General features: G+C 50.9%; 1 protein-coding gene across 4 annotated transcripts in view; it reads right to left on the minus strand.

The window, feature by feature from the left end:
* TNRC18 (trinucleotide repeat containing 18) overlaps positions 1-19,351 on the minus strand; it is a 59,254-nt gene that overhangs the window by 17,099 nt on the left and 22,804 nt on the right. For 2 of the 4 annotated variants that reach the window (XM_056336054.1, XM_056336055.1), the window contains exons 5-16: positions 16,851-16,953; positions 16,229-16,434; positions 15,865-16,011; positions 15,164-15,348; positions 13,968-14,391; positions 12,517-13,464; positions 11,697-11,872; positions 10,812-10,948; positions 10,209-10,337; positions 8,145-8,319; positions 6,706-7,069; positions 3,796-4,077 (exon numbers count right to left, since the gene is read on the minus strand). In XM_056336054.1, the coding sequence (XP_056192029.1) occupies positions 3,796-4,077; positions 6,706-7,069; positions 8,145-8,319; positions 10,209-10,337; positions 10,812-10,948; positions 11,697-11,872; positions 12,517-13,464; positions 13,968-14,391; positions 15,164-15,348; positions 15,865-16,011; positions 16,229-16,434; positions 16,851-16,953 (3,276 nt within the window). The remainder of the gene's footprint in view (positions 1-3,795; positions 4,078-6,705; positions 7,070-8,144; positions 8,320-10,208; positions 10,338-10,811; positions 10,949-11,696; positions 11,873-12,516; positions 13,465-13,967; positions 14,392-15,163; positions 15,349-15,864; positions 16,012-16,228; positions 16,435-16,850; positions 16,954-19,351) is intronic. The other 2 variants (XM_056336052.1, XM_056336053.1) reach the window with 2 other exon arrangements.

Genomic DNA, 19,351 nt, shown 5'->3' on the forward strand with positions numbered 1-19,351 from the left:
GTTAATGATGAACAGAAATTGATTAAGCAATTTGGTTTTTAAAGACTGATGTTACAAGACAGATTGAGGGGGGGTGTGGAGAGGAAAGGCTTGGGAAGGGGGAAGTAAAAACATACACTTAAAAAGAGTCATTTCACATTGTAAAAAAAATAGCATGATTTTCTCGTAACACCAAGCAGGCCTACAGCATACAAAGCAGGCTAAGTACAGGCAGACTTTAGACAGCTACTGGGTCATTGACATCTGATTTGTGTTATCTGTCCAAATACTGGAGGTTACTCATTTTTGAATGTCCAATTTAAGATTGTACCTTTTTTTTTTTCCTTCAAACAAGCCAATTCTCATTACTGGAAGATTTTCCTTTTTCCCCCCATATGTGCTGTGCTGCTGACTCCAGAAGTACTTATAAAAAATTAAAAATATTACAACTACCACGTGGGAATGACTGTGTGGGGAACTGGTTATACCTCGCTGTTTGGGTTTTTTTTCACTGGGATAAAATCATCCTCCAAGTCAGAGAAAGGAGAGCAGGGAAGAAGGTATTAATTTCTTAAGGAAAACTGAGTATGGAAGAGAAGGATGTATGGGTCTTCAGTCTCAGAAAGCTCAAGGTATTACCTATCCTGATGGGTTTCAAAGTCCTGTGTGGCTTTAGCCCACATTAGTAGTTTCCTCTCCAAGGTCACTGGATGAAAGACCACAAGCTTTGCCTCTCATCAGAATGGTAACATGGTGTTCGGTCTGTAAGACAGCAGTGCATCCCCACCCCTTCTATCTCAAACCAGATGAAAACAGGTCTTCCTGCAGCTACTCCTACCTCTGACACAGATATCGGCCGGGCCATGGCCAGGCAATTACCCTGATACTAGGACAGCCTGCATCATGCCCCAGAAACCTTTTAAGGACAGCAGCAGAGCCTTTGTAGGCAGCGCTGTGGCTTCTCATCTCGGACCCATCTGCAAAGCCTTCCCTTTGCTAGGTTCTCCAAAAGGAAGCTTGCAAACAGTAAAGCATTTCTGGAGTCCTCAAACACATACACACAAGCAAATCTTCCATGCAAGACTCTTCATGGACAGAGGAAAGTCAAAAGTGGACAGCAATCATCTTCAAAATTAAAATAACCAAGAGAATGCAAAGAGCTACGTGTCATTATTCACGGAGGTAACATCGAAACATCTGAGGCTGACAGATGACATAAAGAAAAGTTATTTTGCCTACCTACATAACAATGGTCAAGGTTCGGGTTCATGGCTAGTGACCCTCGCTGAGAAGTGTCTGCCCTACAACCAGCCAACCACTTTGCTTCTTTAGTGCAGCGTGAGAGCAAATGCAAGAGACCGACACAGACATTCAAAGCATCATGGATAGGGGCAGGGGTGAAAGGGTTGGTCAAGCAGCTGCAAGGAGAAAGCGAGCACTTCTAGAAAAGCTGAGGTTATTAATCGGTTTAGTATCAGGGAAAGCCATTAGAAACCCTATTACCCAAATATCCCTTCAAGTAATGCTTCTGAGAAAGAACAAAAAAAAAAGCATTTGCAGAAAAAAAATAAAACTGTAACCAATAATCCCACCACCACCACCTCCCCCTCCATGCCCACCTCCCACCCCAGGAGGTTTTGCATCTTTGGTTTCCCCACCATTAAATGACACCCCAGAGGGATTTACAATGCATTTCCCCATTTGTTCCAAATTCCCCAACCTCCTCCCATATCCCCTCCCCTCCCCAGACTTTATCCCATAAAACTGGGATTTTTACTTTTCTTAAGCAGACAGGTTACTTGAAAAATAGACAAAGCCAATTAGAGACAAGTTACCTATCTGCTCACCTGGAGCAAAACCAAAAAGCAAATCCAAAAAACCCTCAAGAACTTGGCACCTAGAAGGGATCGATATCCTCAAAATTTCCAACAGCAGCAAAATAAACAAAGAAAAGATGCAGGAAGGAACAGGGAGGGGAAGAATGGAAGTTAACGCAGACTCTTCATGGAAATGTGGCAATCTCACCCTTACATAAAATCCACTATCCCCAGAACTTTTTGGGTTCTCTTAAGAAATTTTTTTTTTTTTTTTGGAAACATACGTTTCTCTCTTTTGGGTTTTCTTTGAAATGCATTGGTGGGTCCAGCCCAGAGCCACATCAAACCAAATCAGCATTCTGTATCTTTCTGCTGTGTTTGATTTTAATTTCTTTTAGCATAGATTATCTTTCTCTGGAGGTTGGGTTTGGAGGGAAGAAAAGCCAAACAGGTGCATGGAGAAAATTAACATCAAAAAAGTAAGGAAAAACAAAACAAAAGCAAAACTATCCAGCCCCATTTTCAATTAACAGTCGTCTGAGCAGTGTGAAATACTAAAAAGCTTTTGCTGTGCTATATCCAGATTTGCCGTGTAACTTAGATGATAACAACTGGGGATGCTCTTGCTTAGCATTCAGCCCAGACAAGCTACTTTCTTTTGGGAGCCGAGGGCTCATTAAAATGACCTTTCCCCATGATTATTATTTAACGAGTGCGCTTTAAAACAGAAACCCCTTGTGTCTCTGGAGGAAAAGCCTCAAGTAATCTCTTTTCCCACTGAAGTACTAATGACAGGCTGACAAAAAAAAGCTGCAAGAAAAAAATTGGGGTGAGGGTGAGGGAGGGAAACTGCAGAGTCAAATTTAATGCAGTAATTGCCACATCCTTGAACACTGTGGGTTACGTCTGGGCATCTGAAAATAATTGCCTCCCAAAAAGAGACACAAAAATTTGACGTATACACTTTGAAAAGTGAAAAAGAAAAAATTCTGGCTGTTAAATAACGGGTATGTTACACCCAGCACCCTCCTGCAGCAGCAACGAGGACCAAGTGCCTCCACGTTCCATCTGCCTGCCTTGAGAAAGTCTATCAACAGAGGAAACAAACGGAAAAAGAAAAATAACAAAACTGGGTGAACAAAATAAAAACTGAATTAAAGGGGTCGAGGTGGGGAGGGGGGAAGGCCTAGGCTTTATCTGGACAAACGCAGCAGGGATATTTGAATAATAGAGAGTACCCCAGACTAGGTTAATTCCAGTTCTACTCATGGGGAGTGGGAGCAGGAGGGGGATGCAGAGCAGGATGAAGTGAAGCGGCAACCTAATCGCCTGATAAGAGACACAGCAAGAGAGACAAGGTACACAGGTTTAGTTAAAAATGAACTCGATATGTTTAATAAAGCTTGGTATACCAAATCGCAGTACAAACATCAAGTCACACGGCCACACAACAGTATCCCGGTATTTCAAAAAAAAAAAAAAAAAAAAAAAAATAGAAAAAGAAAAAAGAAAAGGAAAAAAACTTGAAAAGGATAAAAAAAGAGAAAGTAATTTAAAAAAAGCTCCTTCCAAACCTCTACAAGGCTCATGCCAAAATAAAACAAAATGAAATAATAATAATAGTAATAATAATAATAATAATATAATGGTGGTGGTGGTGGCAGCAAGGAAGAAAGTGAGGGAAAAACTGAAGGGAGGAAGGGAACAGGAAAGCAGGGAGAGGTGGACACTAAAACCCAGTTGATATAAAAGCTCCAAAAGAGCCAGCCAGTAATATCACAATGATACAGGTACAAAAAGGATAAAAAATGAATGTCAGGCTGATAAAGCAGGCTACGCTGCCAAGAACAAAGATGGCCGCCCTGGCTCCGACCATCAAAATGGCTGACCCCAGCCCGCCAGGCCCCTCGCTTGTCCTCGCCCCCTCCCCGCCCACCCGCTCCCAAACGGGCATGGCAGAGGGGTGCATTGGGGGTTGCGTTTGCTATAAGCTAGTAACCTTGATCGAACGAGTCCTCCGAGGAGTCGCTGAAGGAAGATCCCGCCTCGGCCTCCCGCAGCAGCAGGCAGAAGGGCTGCTTGCGGCCCGCCGCCGCCTTCGGCTTCAGCGGCCGCCCGGCCACTGCGCTGCGGGGGGCTGCCTTGGGGCCACCAGCCACCCGGCCGCCCTTCCTGGCCGCTGTACTGTACAGACCGGGTGGCCGTGGCTTGGGGGCTGACGGCGGCTGCGCTGGCCACTCGTCCCTCAGGGATCCCTCCTCCTCCTCCTCCGAGTCCGTATCTGTGGTCAAAGCAGGTGGGAAGAACGTTACATCAGAGAATGGAGGTTTGGGGGGGCTGCGGGGTGTGTGTGTGCTTTGGTGCATTTCTTTGTGAAGAGGCTGTAAACCAGGAGGGGAACGTGGCTGCAGGAGGGGCCATGTGCCGCCGTTTTCCACCTCCTTCCATCACAAGCCTCGGACCCAGCGAGTGGGAGCTGAATAAACACAGAAACACGCATTTCCTTCTTTAGGTCAGAAACAGACACTCTCCACCTAGGCCAAACACCCCCTGTCCTCCCTTCAGACAAGATCCAAGGAGTGTTTTTAGCTCAGGAGCAGAAAATTTGAGGTAGACATTTCCACTATGAAGATGTCCACCAAAAGTGCAGCAACGCCACCAACCGAGCCATCAACCTGAATTAGCCTCAGCCATGGTTACGTTCAACACTCTGACCTGAATCTCCTTTTCTGCATGAACCAACTCTCCCAGAGTGTTTTCAACACGGGCAGCCGGAGCCCAGCTGCCAAGCAGGCAACACGACTAACTCCAAACGTCTAACTCCAAACACGCCACCCCAGACACTCTGCAGTGGGCAATATGAAGTACGCCGAAACGGAGCAGGGACCAAGCCGCCCCTCAGACTGTGAGCTGTGGCTTTACAAAGCTGCCAAGCCCTGCGGGCAGTGAGAAGTTATCCATCAGTCCCCCTTCGCACCTGATGAACAGAACAAAAAGCATACTGTAGCCCTGGACGCAATAAAAGCAGGTATGAATTGTCATTTCCCTGCTTGGGAACGCACCACCAGCTCCACAACGTTACGGACGTTGTGGTGGGGACCATCCCAGCCTGTGGGCAGCAGCAGATGCTCTCCAGCATCAGCCCAGGTCAAGCATTGCTCCCCACCTCCACTGCATCGATTGTGGAGAGGTAATGGACAGCAAGTTTAGGAGGCCCAAAACCCAAATAAGCAAATGGTTTTGGGCATCTGACTTCTGTTAAAATCTGTGGGAACAGGATGCTCAGCTTGCCCTTTGGATCTATGCCGAAGGTTTTCAGGACTCCAGCTAGAAAATCATGAGGTTAGGAGGCAGAAGGACTTGGCACCAGTCCCGCTTCTCCTCCTCCACAAGAGCGGCCCACCAGTCATGGGAGGTGCTGCCATATGCTCGACCTGCCTCCCCAAATCCATCACGCTTGAGTGACCAAGTAACAAGCTAAAGCCCTTTCCTTAAACCTGCACACAGCTGAAAAACCACGCACCAAAGCTGAGCCACTTCAGAGTCCGTTCCTCAGTGACAACAACCCTCCTGAGCTGAGATTTGTGGGACAAAGGGGCACATTCCTACATCAGGAGACTTGCTGGAGAAAAGAGTGGTCAGATAGAAGCTCCCTTAGGTCTGGGAGGGAGTTTCTGTTCATGAAACCACAGTAACAAGTGCAAGGGCACTGCAAAAGCTCCCTCTGGCAGAAGCCAAGGCTTTTAGCTCGAGCAACAGCCTATGCCTCCTCTCCCCATTAGCTCCAGAGCTCCGAGTTTAGGAGCCATGTGTCTGTCCTTGGGAGAAAGCACATTCAAGAACAGGACTGTTGGGTGATGTGTACAGCAAGATCAGCCAAAGGCTGTGTTCAAGTCCAGTGGACACAATGGCTTCTATTTTGCCATGTAAATGGCTAATTTCATGCCAAACATTTGTTCCATTGGAGAATCACTAGCTCATCATCTTCCCCATTAGCGAAATTTCTAAACCGGTGTGGCACCGAGAGATGTATTTGTTATGCATACAAACACCCCATCAGGGTTTTAACACGGGACTGAAATAGCTGCAAGCGAAGGAAAAGATGCATATGCAAGTGAGCTAAGACAATTACACAGCCAGGCCTCAGACCATAAACTCCAAAGTCCCTCACATGCTCTCTGCCCCACCATCTGCCTGAACCGTTGCAGACTCTTCTACCATTCTACAGTCTTCCCAACACTATCTGCAATTCAGATTTTTCCTTCTGTAATAGGGGTCCCTAGCTCTGCTCGGTTGCAGGAACCTTTGCCTCAGGTGCACTCTGAGTTCAGAAATGACAATCACTACACAGGATGCCAGGGTGGAGATGCACACTGAGGAGAGAAATGGGAGGCTGAGCACAGTCAGCCGGGAGCAAAACCACAACACCAAAGGGCAGGAGGATGCTTAGGAACACCAGTGTCCCCCGTAGGCTGTCCCTTCTCCAACTGACTCCATGGCATAATCCTAAAGCTACTCCCATCCAACTCAACAAGGACTTCCAAAAGTCAGCCATTAACCACCTCTTGGCGTAGAGGCTATGAGTACTCATCCGATACGTTGAAAGAGAGTGTCTGCTCCCACCGAAAGCAAGAAAGTGGGTCAACTTCTTTTTTAAAGCATTTTTCCCCATTGACAATCAGTACAACAGGTTAGGAAGAGACGCACTGATACTGGCTACCTCTGGGACAGCAGGATGGGCAGACAACTCATGCTGATCCCAAAGATGCCACAGCATTGATTAGCCAGGGAGGTGGTATGAGCAAAACCAGACCCATCTCCAAAACCCCTTCCAGGAGGCCAGAGACCCCCACCACAAGCCCCCACAACAGATTACACTGTAAGAAGAGAGAAATGAGGGGTTACTTACTATAGGAGTAGCTGCTAACTTCAGATATTGCTGGTGAATGGGAAACCTTGAGCTGATTTTTGACTTTTAACCCCACCTCCATCTTCTTCATTTTGGCAGCCACCTTGTTTTTACCTTCCTTGGTGGTTTTCAGTGACAGGCCCAGGTTCTTGGCCAGGCTCTTCTTCTCCTCCTTGCTTGGCAGAGCCTCGTGGGGTGGGAGGTACCTGCTGCCACCTCCACTAGTTTTTGGCTTTCCCCCAGAACTGTCAGCAAACTTGAAGGGGGATTTGAGCTTGTCTTGTTTGGTGAGTGACAGAGCCTTATCAAGCTTGCTGGCCAGCTGCTCCTGATCCGATGCCACCTTCTTCTTTTTCAGCTTTAACTGCCGAGGCGAAAGGAAGAGACACAGGTGAATGCAGAGCAGGTACCATGGCAGACCTGAGCGATTTTACTAGCCCTCATAACCATCTCTCATGCACTCTTGTTAATAAGGCCTCAAAATTATAGTCTTAAGCCCCGGCTGCCATAACCCACAATGGTGCTAGGGAGGAAGAAGAGGAAGATGTCAGCAGACAGCACAGCTTTACCCTTATCAAGCACTACAAAATCACAAGATTAACTTAGAAAAACTGAATTTTCTTCCAAAATAAATATGTTCATAGAGAAACATGTTTTGGAGTTCTTTTTTCTCAACACCTTCTGGTTTTCAGCGTATTTTGGGGTTGGTTTTACAAGCTTTTCTCTAAATCATGAGGATTAACAATCTTCTTTACCCCAAGCCCCAGCCAAATAAACATGGATTTCCACATATCAACCCGCTCCAGAGGCGAGGATGCCAAAAAGATCCAAATACCTCTCAGCGAGAGCATCAGCACCACTGCATTACAGCCAGTGCTGTTACATCCTTTTCAGTATTTTCTTGCTTCTTGAAAAAAGTAAATATACTTTACATGTGCTGCAGCTAGATAACAGCAGCTGTAACAGTACTTTGCCTGTATGCATTTTGGATTTCATCAGCAGCTTAAAGCTCCAGTAAATACCTCATTGCCTCAACATGACCAGAAGAAAACCCTGCATTGAATATAGTGAAGTTGCTCTCCCCTTCCTCCCTTGCTTCAGGAATTCCATTCCCCTCCAGTATCTCACCAGACAAAGGGGTAAGACAAGCACTGCTCCGGATTCAGAGCTAGTGCAACACTGCAATGTTCTGGCTGGCTTGAAGGTGCTTGCCTCTCTGCTGCCTACCAAAGAGGTCCAACCTCCAAAAGACAACATTAGCCTCTGCAAACACCCCTCTGCGGCACACAGTCCTCTCATGAAGAACTTCTAAACCCACATGAACTGAAAGCAGATGTTCTAAGATCAGGAGGAGTTACCCATTACAAGCCAATGCTAGCAAAGCAGGAAAGAGATCTGCTGTTGGCCTGTGGCTCCATGTTCCCCATGAGGGCACTGACCTCATTTGAGAAGCTGGGAGCTGCATCATGCTCTTCCCAGCTCTGGTTCCTCCCTTTCATCTTGCCATTGCCGCTCTCCACATCCTCATCCTCCTCCGGGAGGGCCCCTTTGTGCCTCTTCTTCATGCCCTCACCAGTCTCAGAGTCTTCAGAGAGCAACAAGGACTTGCTCAGTCTGTAAGCCAAGCACAGGATAGGTCAAGGTGGGGGGCTTTCCTCCCTGTGATCCCCACCAAGCTCAAAAGTGAGGTTAAATGCCTCCTAGGACAGTGGGGATCCTCAGCAGGAGCCAAGTCCACTGTGAAGTGACAGTAGTTTGGACAAGGTTTTCCACCAAACAGGAGAGCCAAGAAGCCCTTCTTGCACGCTCCTGGCCACTGGCACAGATGAGGGTGACTGAAATCGGAGACCTGCAAGGTGGTCTCTGAAAGGAAATATTTGGTGTCTTGAGTAACAGCCACCATAAAGTGCCTGATTTGGTACAGAGCAGCAGAGGGAAGGATAGACAGCGGAGCTGGCCCTGTAGCCCTTTTCCCACCTCTACTCTCATGGACTCTGTAGGTGCAGAGGGAGATTCCCGAGGCCCAGGGAGGTGCCTCACTGCCCAGACACTTGCCCTGGTTGCTCAGGTATGAGCAAGGAGGTGGTAAGGAACTGCCACGCAGTGTGACACAGAGGGACAGGGCACTGCAAGGACTGGCTTGCTCAAAGGACAAGCGGTCTGCTTTAAAAGCCTGGCCCCTCTGAAAGAGGCATGTGTGATCTACGGCTTCGGTCCCTCTTTGGGATTTGGGGGGAAAGAAGGGGGTAAAAAAACAATAAAAAAAAGAAAAAATAAAGTAGGTGAGACTACAAACACATCTTTCACTGCTCCCCAGCTGTCTCCAGTAACTATCTGATGGATCATCAGTCAACACTTCAAGACCCCTACCAAGCCTCCATTAAAAGCTCTCATATGCCGCCTCCTCCACATTAAGCCTGCTGGCCCAGGTCACACCACCACCACAAAGCCACTGACCTGGGCAGCCTTCTCAGTTTCCAGGTATTTGCCCTCCCCTCCGTCCTCTCTGCTGACCTCCACAGACAGCTAAACCAACACCTCAGGCCCTGGACACTGGCTGAGGGTGCGTCTCCATCTCCCACACCAGGCTGCTCAAGCATTCCTGTGATGTGGGAACACGCACACACAACATGTTCATGCACGCACACATGCACAACTCCAGCCACCTCTGGATGCCTCCAACCTGTCCAGCCATCCAAACACAAAAAGCAAAACACAGAGCCACCAAGAAGACAGATTTTCAGAAGCGCATGGTCAGTGGGAGCTGGGCACCTGAATCTATTTTGTAGTTTTGAAAGGACATTTGCAAAAATATGTAGCACACAGGCAACTTGGAGGTGCCTTCCCATTGGAGAGACTTGGCCACCTATGGATGGTTAGATGGCCAACGGCAGTGAGATCCAGGCATCCAAACTAGAGCAGCTGGACTTGCAAAAGAGAAAAAAGCAGAAGACAGAACGATCCAGACACTTGAAAGAGAGAGGTCAGGCGAAACCAGCTCCCACTGATTAAGGGAACAGAGATGAAGACAGCAGAAACACAGCAGAAAGGCCCTGCAAAGTAGATAACCTGGAATAGCCCTATCCTTCCAGGTTTTGACATCAACATCCCTGCAATTAGCTCTACAGCACCCGCTCGCACCGTCCGCTCTCCTGAAAACACACAAGGACGCGCTCCCCAACACCAAGACCTCACCTACAGGTCCCTGCCCAGTCAGCTGCTCTGCATCACCTCACCGCTGCACAACTCAGCCTGTCCTATTTGCACCCAGCAGCACAGATACGTGCTCTACCAGCAGGAAGGGAGGACGCTGGCACTGTATTCCCACTGTAAGGACACACTCCCATGAAATACACACACTTCCACAACACCACTGCTGCCAGAGACCGGCCTGACAACACAACGCCACGGCGAGCCCCTGCTGCATCTGAGATACTCTCCCCAGTAAGACCCTGGTGCAGTGACCCTGCCATTTTCCCATCTTCCCCAAATTCCAGCCTTACTTTCCACTCTTGCTGTCACTCTTCCCTCTCTCCTTAATGGGTGACAGAGCGCTTGATCCAAGTTTCCTCTTCCTGGGCCTTCCAGGGCCTCTTCTTGCCAAGCTTCTACTTTTCTCGTCATGCTTTTCCCTTTAAAAAAACCACACGCTTCACTGTTAACCAAGGCAACAAAAAAAAAAAAAAAAAAAAAAGCAAAGAAAAAAAAAAAGCAAAAGCAAATTTTGCGAACAAAAAGCAAAACAAACAGGGGAAAAAAATAAAGCAAATAAATCCAAAAAGAAGAAAAAAGAAAAAAAAAAATAAAAGAAAGCAAGCAAGAACAGGAGCCAACCCAGAACCTTCGCCTGTCACCAAACTGCTAAACTGAGCTGCTGAAGCCAAGGTTGTCTCTAATATGGTCTCCCAGCTGCATTCACCAGTGATCAGGTTGTCGTGTCACATAGCCTAGCAGTGTGTTGTGCAAAGCTCTGGCGGGCCGTACCAGGAGGAGAGGAGAGGAGAGGAGACAGGGAGAGGTGGAGGGCTGTTTTCTCTCCCAGACCGAGAGGCAGTGAAAGTGCCCAGCTGGAAAAAAAAAGATCGAGTGAGCAGCCTGTGACTTACTCGGAGTCCCTGCGGCGCTGCAGCTTTACCAGCTCCCGCTGCTTCTCCTTGTATCGCCGCTGCAGCTCTGCCAGCCTCATCCTGTAGTCCAGCTCCATTGCATCCATGTTCTCGATGGCCGATTTGATGGAGTACATCTAGGGTGGGGAGGCAAGAGGAGGCGAGAAGGTCAGGGCTTGTCCAGGCCCTCACCTAGGCTGGGGTGATGCACACTGGGGTGCCCTTGCAATGGCCAAGACCTGCAGCCTGGCAGGGAAGCCCTCCATGCCTACAGCGGAGCAGAACACCCATACCCACAAGCACAGCCCTAGGGTAGTACACAAATAAAACCAGCCAGCCCAAAGTGTTCTGTGCCTTATGCAAGGGATGGCAGCAGCTTTGAGGGAGAGCAACCTTGGGAAAGAACCTGTAGGATAAAATACACCCGTGGAGTCTCTTCTGCCTTTTTAAAAAAGACAGATCAAAATATTCCCTGACTTGGAACACTTATTTGCTGGGTACAAAGTAATCCGTCAGTCTCTCCCATGGGGAAGAGTCAGCAAAGAAAAAAAGATGGAAAAGTCCTCCTGCCACTAGCTTTACATATCCCCCCACCAAAGCAGTAACACAGGAGTTCCTGCTGGCTTTGTACTACAAAAACCACTTCTAGGGCCGCCGAGGGTCTTGCTGAATTCAATGTGTCGATTCACAAACAAGGGAGGAAGCTAAATGACACCAGGCTGCCTCCTGTGCAGCTACAAACGCGACACGAGGGCAGAGCCAGCTCGCTTCGCTGAGTGCAGAAGGGCAGCACGAGCCGGGTGGCAAAGTGGGGCTGGAAGAGCAAGCTGCAGCGAGTGGATGTACTGTGGCTTTTCAGGCTCAGCCACACTAAGAGCTACTTACGGGTTCATCTTTCTTCTGCATCCAGCTGTACTTTTTGTTGGGATTCAGCTCTCGAGGCAGCCGGATGGTTTTCAGACTTTCCATAAAGGGGGTGGAAAGTACTTCCATGAGCATGTGGGTGCTGGCAGCCAGCAAACTCTCCAGTGTTGGCCGGACAGGGAAACTCTCTGGACCTGCTGGAAAGGACAGGAAAAAAACAAAGCTATAGAGGTTCACGTTCCAAGACTGCTCCTCAGGCAGGCCCAAGGAGAGGCTGATGTCCTTTTCTGGACCATGGCAGGTCAAGGAGCCTCTCAGCCCCCCTCAGCCCCCGCTTGAGATCTCCTGTTGTACCCAGCCATGGTGCAACTGGCAGTTCCCATCACGTCTCGCCTCAGGAAGTTACTGGAAGGTGAGATCTTTTCAGGACCTGCCAAGCTCTTGGAAAGCATCATCTGGAGCTACTGGGGCTTCTTGTGCCAAACCCCGACAGACTGTAGACTCAGTGCCTGCCAGAAGGGTGTTACCCTGGCAGCTCTCGGCAAGTGGGGCTCCGTTTCCGCTACGCATACCACAAGCTGTCTAGACATGGCGAGAGCCTTTGGAAGGGGTGAGCAGTACGAAAGCCACACGTCGCTCAGCCTACTGCTACAAAAACCCTGCTCCGACCCCATCCGAAGTACCAACGACTCGTGCAACTCAGGGCAATGCCCTTCTTGCTGAGGTTGCAAGAGATCCCGCCTGCACCTCTGCTCCTCGGCTCGCACAGAGAGTGCAGGGACTGTACACATGGAGACCCAACCTGGCCCAAGGCTGGCCAGGCTCTGCACTCACAACTTACTCTGCATTTCTTGCTTCCGTTTCTCCAGCTCCATTTCTGCAATTTCACTCAGCAAAGTGATCCCTTGCAGGAAGGAGTGCTCCAAGGCCTGATCCGTTAACACCTCCACCTTCATCTGGGATGGAGTGACACTGGTGGTAGTCAACAAGGAACAAGCTTGAGGCATTTCTGTGGCAGCCACCAAAGCGTTCATCCCAGCCAGCGGGTCGCCCGGCTTGATGTCCAGAGCTGGGATTTGGCAAGAGATTGCCTCTTCCGTGTAGGAAGGGATCTCTGGCCCCTGCTCCCCCTCCTCAGGGGGCAGGTTGGGAAATTCCCTTGCACGGGCCACATCAGCACTCTGCAGATCCATGGCCACAGAGGCCTCCTCCTGCTGGGGTGTCAGGTCCATCTCAGGTGGCTCGTTCTCCGTGTGCACGAGCAAACCATCATAGTCCATGTGCATGGAGCAGCTTTCAGTTCCACTCCCAGTCTCTGCCTGAGCCTCTGCTTCTGCAGGGCAGGCCACAACCTGGTAAGGAGGTGGGCAGCTCTGGAGGTCTTCCTGGTCCTGCTCCATAGCACCCAGGGCTTCACCTTGATGCAACAGGAGACTGCAATTGTCCACATTCTGCACTGGGACGGCTGCAGAGGTGGTGATGTTCAGAGTCCCCATGTCCTGCTCACAGATGCCTTCTTGACTTTCCTCCATCTGCACCTCTGATTTCACCCTCTCTTCCAAGGACTCCTCTTCTGCTGCTGCTTGGATGGGCTCTAGCATTTTGGACGGAGACAGGTGGATGGGCTTGACCTCTGGGGAAAGCTCCATGTGCTCAGAGCCTTCAGCAGGCAGTGGGACGTCAGGAGCCAGGCCATCCGCATCAGATGCTGCAGTGGGCTGGAGGAGGTAGGGATAGTGTCTTCCAAAGGAGGGAGGCAGGGACTGGAATGGATATCCCGGCGGGATCTCTGCAAGATATCAGCAGGGACAGGCTGTGTAATGGCCGGATCTCCAAAGCACTTTCTGTCTCACTAAGGCAAAGACGTGTTCCCTTTGCTTCCACCATCTCTTATCCCTTCCTGTTCTCAAGCAGTAGCTGCTTTGGGCACCTCTCTCCTGGCCAAGCTGACACAGACAGCAGCACCCCAGAGGTCCCTTCTGCACCTTTCCAGCACTCTCCTGCAACTGGAGAGACATCTGCCTCTCCCATCCTTTCCCGTGAGGCTTCAGCCCTGGAGGAACCAACCCAGGCTTGACCCAAGGGAAGAAGACAGTCTACAGCCCTAGGTGCCCCTATGACCCAGACATTAATCCTAGTCCATCAAACCACCCCTGGTCCTTGCCTCTCCCCCCTTTTAGAGGAGCTAAGTGGTTTTCTCTAGGGGAAGGGATGGAAGCAGGAAAGAGCCAAGGAGAAAAAGGGAGGCAGGCACAAACACAACAGGACTCTGCTAAAGCAGGGCTCTCTTACCTGGGAACAAGGCCTGATATGGACCAGCAGCCTCTTTTTCCAGCTCCAGGTCTTTCTTCTCCACGGTCTCGGGTGCCTCTTCCTTTGGAGGGATGGCAGGGGCAGGGGGTGGAGAGGCGGGGGGCGGGCTGGAAGGATGGGAGCTGGGGGTGGCAGGGTAGGAGTAGGCTGGCTGCGAAGGTGGCTCCTCCATCTTTTGGATCACCTCAGCTTTGAGCACAGACACGGGTGAGGCCCTGGGAGAGAGGGGAGGTGGACTCACAGCCTTGCTGTAGGACGTGGAGGTGCTAGGAGACAGCACGGGTGGTTTTCGGTGCACCAGTCCCGAGGCAGAGGAGGAAAGGCCTGATTTGGCACTGTCCAGGCTCCGTTTCGTCACCTTCTCTTCCATATCTGCACGCTGCTCGTTAGCCTTCAATCTCTCCTGCGACAAGAACAGAGCAAAACTCAGCACATCTCTACCTGCTCTTGGAAAGCGGTACAGGTCTACCACCTAGCAAGACCAAAATATGGTCTTATCAAATATGCACTGCAATAAAACACCTGACGCAACACCATTTTAAGACCAATCTGATGGAGGATGACACTGATCTGTGATAGCTTGCTTTACAAATTCTCAGCTCCAGGAGTCATGTGAAGGGTATCTCAGCTTTCATTTGCAACCAAAGCAAACCACTTCTATGTCCAAGCCTCCAGCCTAACAAGCACACACGCAAAATGAAGGCTGAAAACCAGATGACCACTGTAAAAATTAAATGGGTGTAGAACACCCAAATGAAAGCTCACAACTTCCAAAATTGTTTGGTGAATGGGAGCTGGCTCCAAGACCCAGCATGACTGCTGCCAGTATTGCAGCTGCTTCTCCGAGCCACTCAGGAGGTTTGTTTGGAGGTGACCACGGATGAAACCACTCAACTGAACAAGAGACATCCCTAGGGAAGGAATTACAGTCACACTGCTGCTGGGCAGCCCTCCCAACAGCACTGCTCAATGGCTGTACACCAAATCCCTCCAAAACCCACCCTAACTGTGCAGGATGCACTGAAAGCCTCACATCCCAGGGACCAGGCCAGGATCACTCAATGCATCCATATCCTTGCAGCACACTTGCAACGCAGGCACAGCTGCTCTTTCCCCACCAACACTCCAGCTTCAGGCTTATTTCATGCCCAAGCAAGAAGCTCTTGAAAACATACCACGAGCTGGGCACTCCTCTGTAGCTCCATGGCGTGGGCTGCTTGTTGTTGCAGGATGTACAGCTCGTGCTGCCGCAGCAGCTGCTGATGAGAGAGGAGCTGGAGCTGGTGAGCGTGCTGGAGGGAGCTCCTGGTTGGGGGGTACATGGCAGGCCACAGCGGGGGCGCCCGGTCCATCAGCTCCGCTGGGGAATGAGCAGGGATGCAGTCAGGGAGGCAGGAGGATGGGGATGGTTAGGGGATTCAGGATCAATCAGACCAAGTGTCTCTACCCCAGTCCCAGGGTGTGGGGAATGCCAAACACCAGGCTATGCAGAAACGCACCCAGAAATGCAGAGGGGAAAGTGTGCTGCCTTCTCCTCAGCACCCCCACTCCCACTATCCCACGGGTCCTAGGGCCATCTGACTTTGCTTTGCTCTCTAGGCACCCTTGGTTTGACTGTCCCGGGCTGAGCCCACGAGTAGACTGTCCTAACCAAGGACTCAAACTCTACAGGGTCCTGCAGGGGATGAGGAGCCACTGCCTAAGATTACACAACTCCATCTCCAAAACACACCTAACAAGTGGCCAGCTCATGCCATGCTAGAGCTGTGGCTGCTGGTCCCCAAGGGTACGTTCACTCCCATCTAGCCCACTCCAAAGCCTGTTTCCTCCACAGCTGTCAAAGCATGGTCCTCAGGGACCGTGCTCACATCCTTACCAAAGTGTGGCAAGTGCTCGCTGGGGATCACAACAAGCTGCCCCGACTGCGGGTCTCTGGCAAACTGGTAGGCGGAAGGCAGAGCTCCCCCCATGGCAGGGGGGAAGCCTGGAGTCATGCCTTGGTGCAGGGAAGGGTGACCAAGTCCTGGAAGAAGAAACACCACAGTCACAACTCAGGGGATGCAGGCAGCTCCTACCCATGCCAGAAGTCATCTGCTATTTGATAGCTCCAAAAAACCTCCTTCCCTTTCCCCCGTGGTCAGACAGCAGCTTCACTGGGCACTCAGAAACACCTCTCCCTGGATGGCATCAGTGTGAACATGCCATGGACACATCGCTCCCTCCCCTCCCAGGGCACTCACCATAGGGGTGGCCGGCCAGCCACATGGAGGGGCTCCCCGTCCTGGGGAGCCACGGGTGGGCTGCCAAGTGCGAAGCTGGGTCTGCAGACCAGCGCCCAGAGCCCACCAAGGCTGGGCCTCCCGTCACCATGAGGTTGGAGTTCAAACCGTTCGTGGCGCAGCCAGAGGGGTGTATCCGAGCGAAATCTGCCAGCTCCTTGCTCTCTCTGGTGATGGAGGAGGCAAGAGAGAGAGTGAGAGAGGGTCTGAGTGCTGCAGGTTACTGCCTGGCTGGAGGAGCCCAGCGTTATGGACCAGTCTGCAGAACGGGTATGCTTGCAAACCAGCGTCAGACACTCAAGAAAAGCTGGATGGAGGTGGTTAATGTCATGTCCAGAATAAAACATCCCATCTCTCCAGCCCTTTGAGGCAGGCATGGATTTGCAGCAGTCTGCTCTGCTGCGGATTCAGGATCTGCCTATAACCCTGTGATACCCCACCCAGTGCTCCTCTCCACACCGGCAAGGCTGGTGCCAGCAGCTACACCAGGGCGGATGCAATCCCGTCCACTCTTCGGACAGCCTGTCCTTGAGCACAGCTTGTGGCACTGTGGCAAGAGGCCCCATCTGCCTCCAACTCTCACCTGAGCAGCTTTTCCTGATCCCGCTCCAAGCGCCCTGCCAGGAGATGGCTGTCCCGGTGGCGGCTCCTCTCGTCCCCACAGTCTTCTTCTGAGCGTCCGTGCCCTAAGAGACAACCCAGCACCACCAGATATAAGAAACAGCCCAGGGAAAGCTGTCCCCTCTCCTCTGGGTGTAGAGAGACAGTACCCTGGGAGCCAGCACACACAAATGCCACTGTCCCCAAGACTGTATCAGGTTCATGTCCTAAAGGAGTGGGCAAGGCTGTCTACTCCCTTAGATATTTTCACTAAGGCGGCTCCTGGTAGCACCCAGGCACATGTGGTTTGAAGTTTGTGTCTCCAAGCCACCAAGGGACCCACTCGCCAGGCCAGGTCAGTCTCCCAGGACAGGACAGCCACCAGCCTGGGAGCAAGAGAACCAACCAGACCATTTTTCCTCTAGGACAGTGGCCGATTTCCCACCTCAGAAGACAACAATTCCCAGCTAAACCCCTGCATCAAACCACACAGACCTGCTTAGCACATCTTGCAGGGGGTGGATTTTAACTCTGCACCTTCTGAAGCACTTTCTGCTCCGGTAAATCACTCTGGGAGCACCGAGTATGCCTCAAATCCCTGTCCTTCTGCAACAGGCAGAACCAACACGATGGACCCTCACAAAACCAGCACGCTCTGTTTTGCAATTCAACCCCTTGGCGGGAATCTACACCCACCCACCCCCCGTCCCCGAGCCATGCAACAAGAAAGGGTCTGGCGAGGCAGAAACATATGGCAGATGAGGGCAAGAGTCCAAAAAACCGGGGCTGGATGTTTGGCTGGAGAAACAACTTGTCCAGAATCAGAACAGCTCTTTGCAAATACAGCCCAGTACGGTAGCAGCCGTGTCTGCGAGAGGTTAGGAAGCACCTTCACAAGAGCAAAGAGCAGCGCCTCACTTGGCCCTGTCAGGACCAGGTACTGGAGCCACCTCTCCCTTATTTTATCCGAGGTCTTCACCCCAACTGCCTGACTTCAGGCTTGCTTTCCCCTAGTTTTTCCCTAGCTTCTTTCTTGCATATGCATTCTTTCCACAATTCCCTCTTGCCTCTCTCCATGTTATGCTTTGGTGATAAGATCCGCTCCTAAACCTCAAACCTGCTTGCAGCGAGCAGCCAGCCAACCTAACAGGGCCAGGAGGAAGGTGTCTGCTTCCCCCCAGCTCCCGGTCCTCCCTGCCACATCCCCTGCCCGGGCGATGCTCTGCACCCCGCAGGGCTCAGTGGTGCAGCACGGCCTTGCACGGCTGCACCCTGGCTCCCTGGCAGCCCTTCCCAAGGTCCTCGCTCTCCCATCTGGATAAGGTTTGGCACACAGGAAAGCATCTCAGAACATCAAGTCGATTCTGCTGACAGGCAGCCTTTTCAAGGAGGGCTCCGCTGTGTATTTCCACAAACCTGGACAGCCCAGGGTTTTTTTCTGTCAAGTCTCCAATTCCCTTAGCTTTTACTGTCAGAAGGAATCCAGGAACAAGACAACATCTCTCCCGGCTCCTCTCCCCAAGGCTCCTTCCATGGGCTCCAGGCAGAAAGTAAAGATGCTTTAAAACCTGGCACACACCTCTCCTTCCCAAAGGACTTCCCAGGGTCACCACATTTCCCTTGCAGCCTGCCAGGATACCACCTGCAGTGGCTGTCCCCAGCAAGCCTCTCCACGACTCAGTGAACAATGTGCCATGCAGCCTCCACGGCTCAGTTCTACTACCTAGCCTCCATGGCACAAGGCACCGGGGCTCGCGAATCCCTCCGGAGCCCCAGCATCCCCCCCTGCCTCTCTGCCAGCATCCTCACTTGCACACAAATCCACTCTCTAGCCCAGGTTTTCCTTCCTTGGAGCCCCTTTTGCTATATAGTTATCCCCCAGTCAATGCCCAACTGCCTCTTCAGCGTCAGCCGTATGGAGCCAGCCCTTGGACAACTCACAGCCCCCCTCCCCTCCTTGGCACAAGGTGAGTTGACCCCCACCCCTAGCCTTTTATTAGAAACACATTATTTGTTATTTTATCTCCGATCCTCCCTCTCCCATCTACATTACTTGCGCTCCGTTATTTATAGACGGGTTTATCATCTTTCTCTCATCCCCCATACAAACACACACAAGCTTTCTTATCCCTCTAATTCCCGCCTAGCCCCCACCCCGCCGACAGAACGGTCCCTTTTCTGTACAGACTGACGATTGTCCAGACAGTGAATGATCATTTTGTCTATATATATGAACATGACGCACGGACCGCATAGAAAAATTCAATCAGTTATGCATGGAGGAAAGGCTTAGGTCCGTTTCCTTGACAACCAATGCCCGGCACTAAATACTTGCATTTTACTTGCCAAATACTACAGATTAGCCAACTAAAGCCTGCTTTCTCCTTCTTAAAAGGTCTAAACATTCAAGCACCGTCCACTCAGCGCAAGCAAGCTAATGTTATTAGACGAGTATCTCCTGGCACACAAAGGGGGGGCAGCATT

The sequence above is a fragment of the Falco biarmicus genome, chromosome 4 (genome assembly GCF_023638135.1).
Source record: "Falco biarmicus isolate bFalBia1 chromosome 4, bFalBia1.pri, whole genome shotgun sequence".
Lineage (NCBI taxonomy): Eukaryota > Metazoa > Chordata > Aves > Falconiformes > Falconidae > Falco > Falco biarmicus.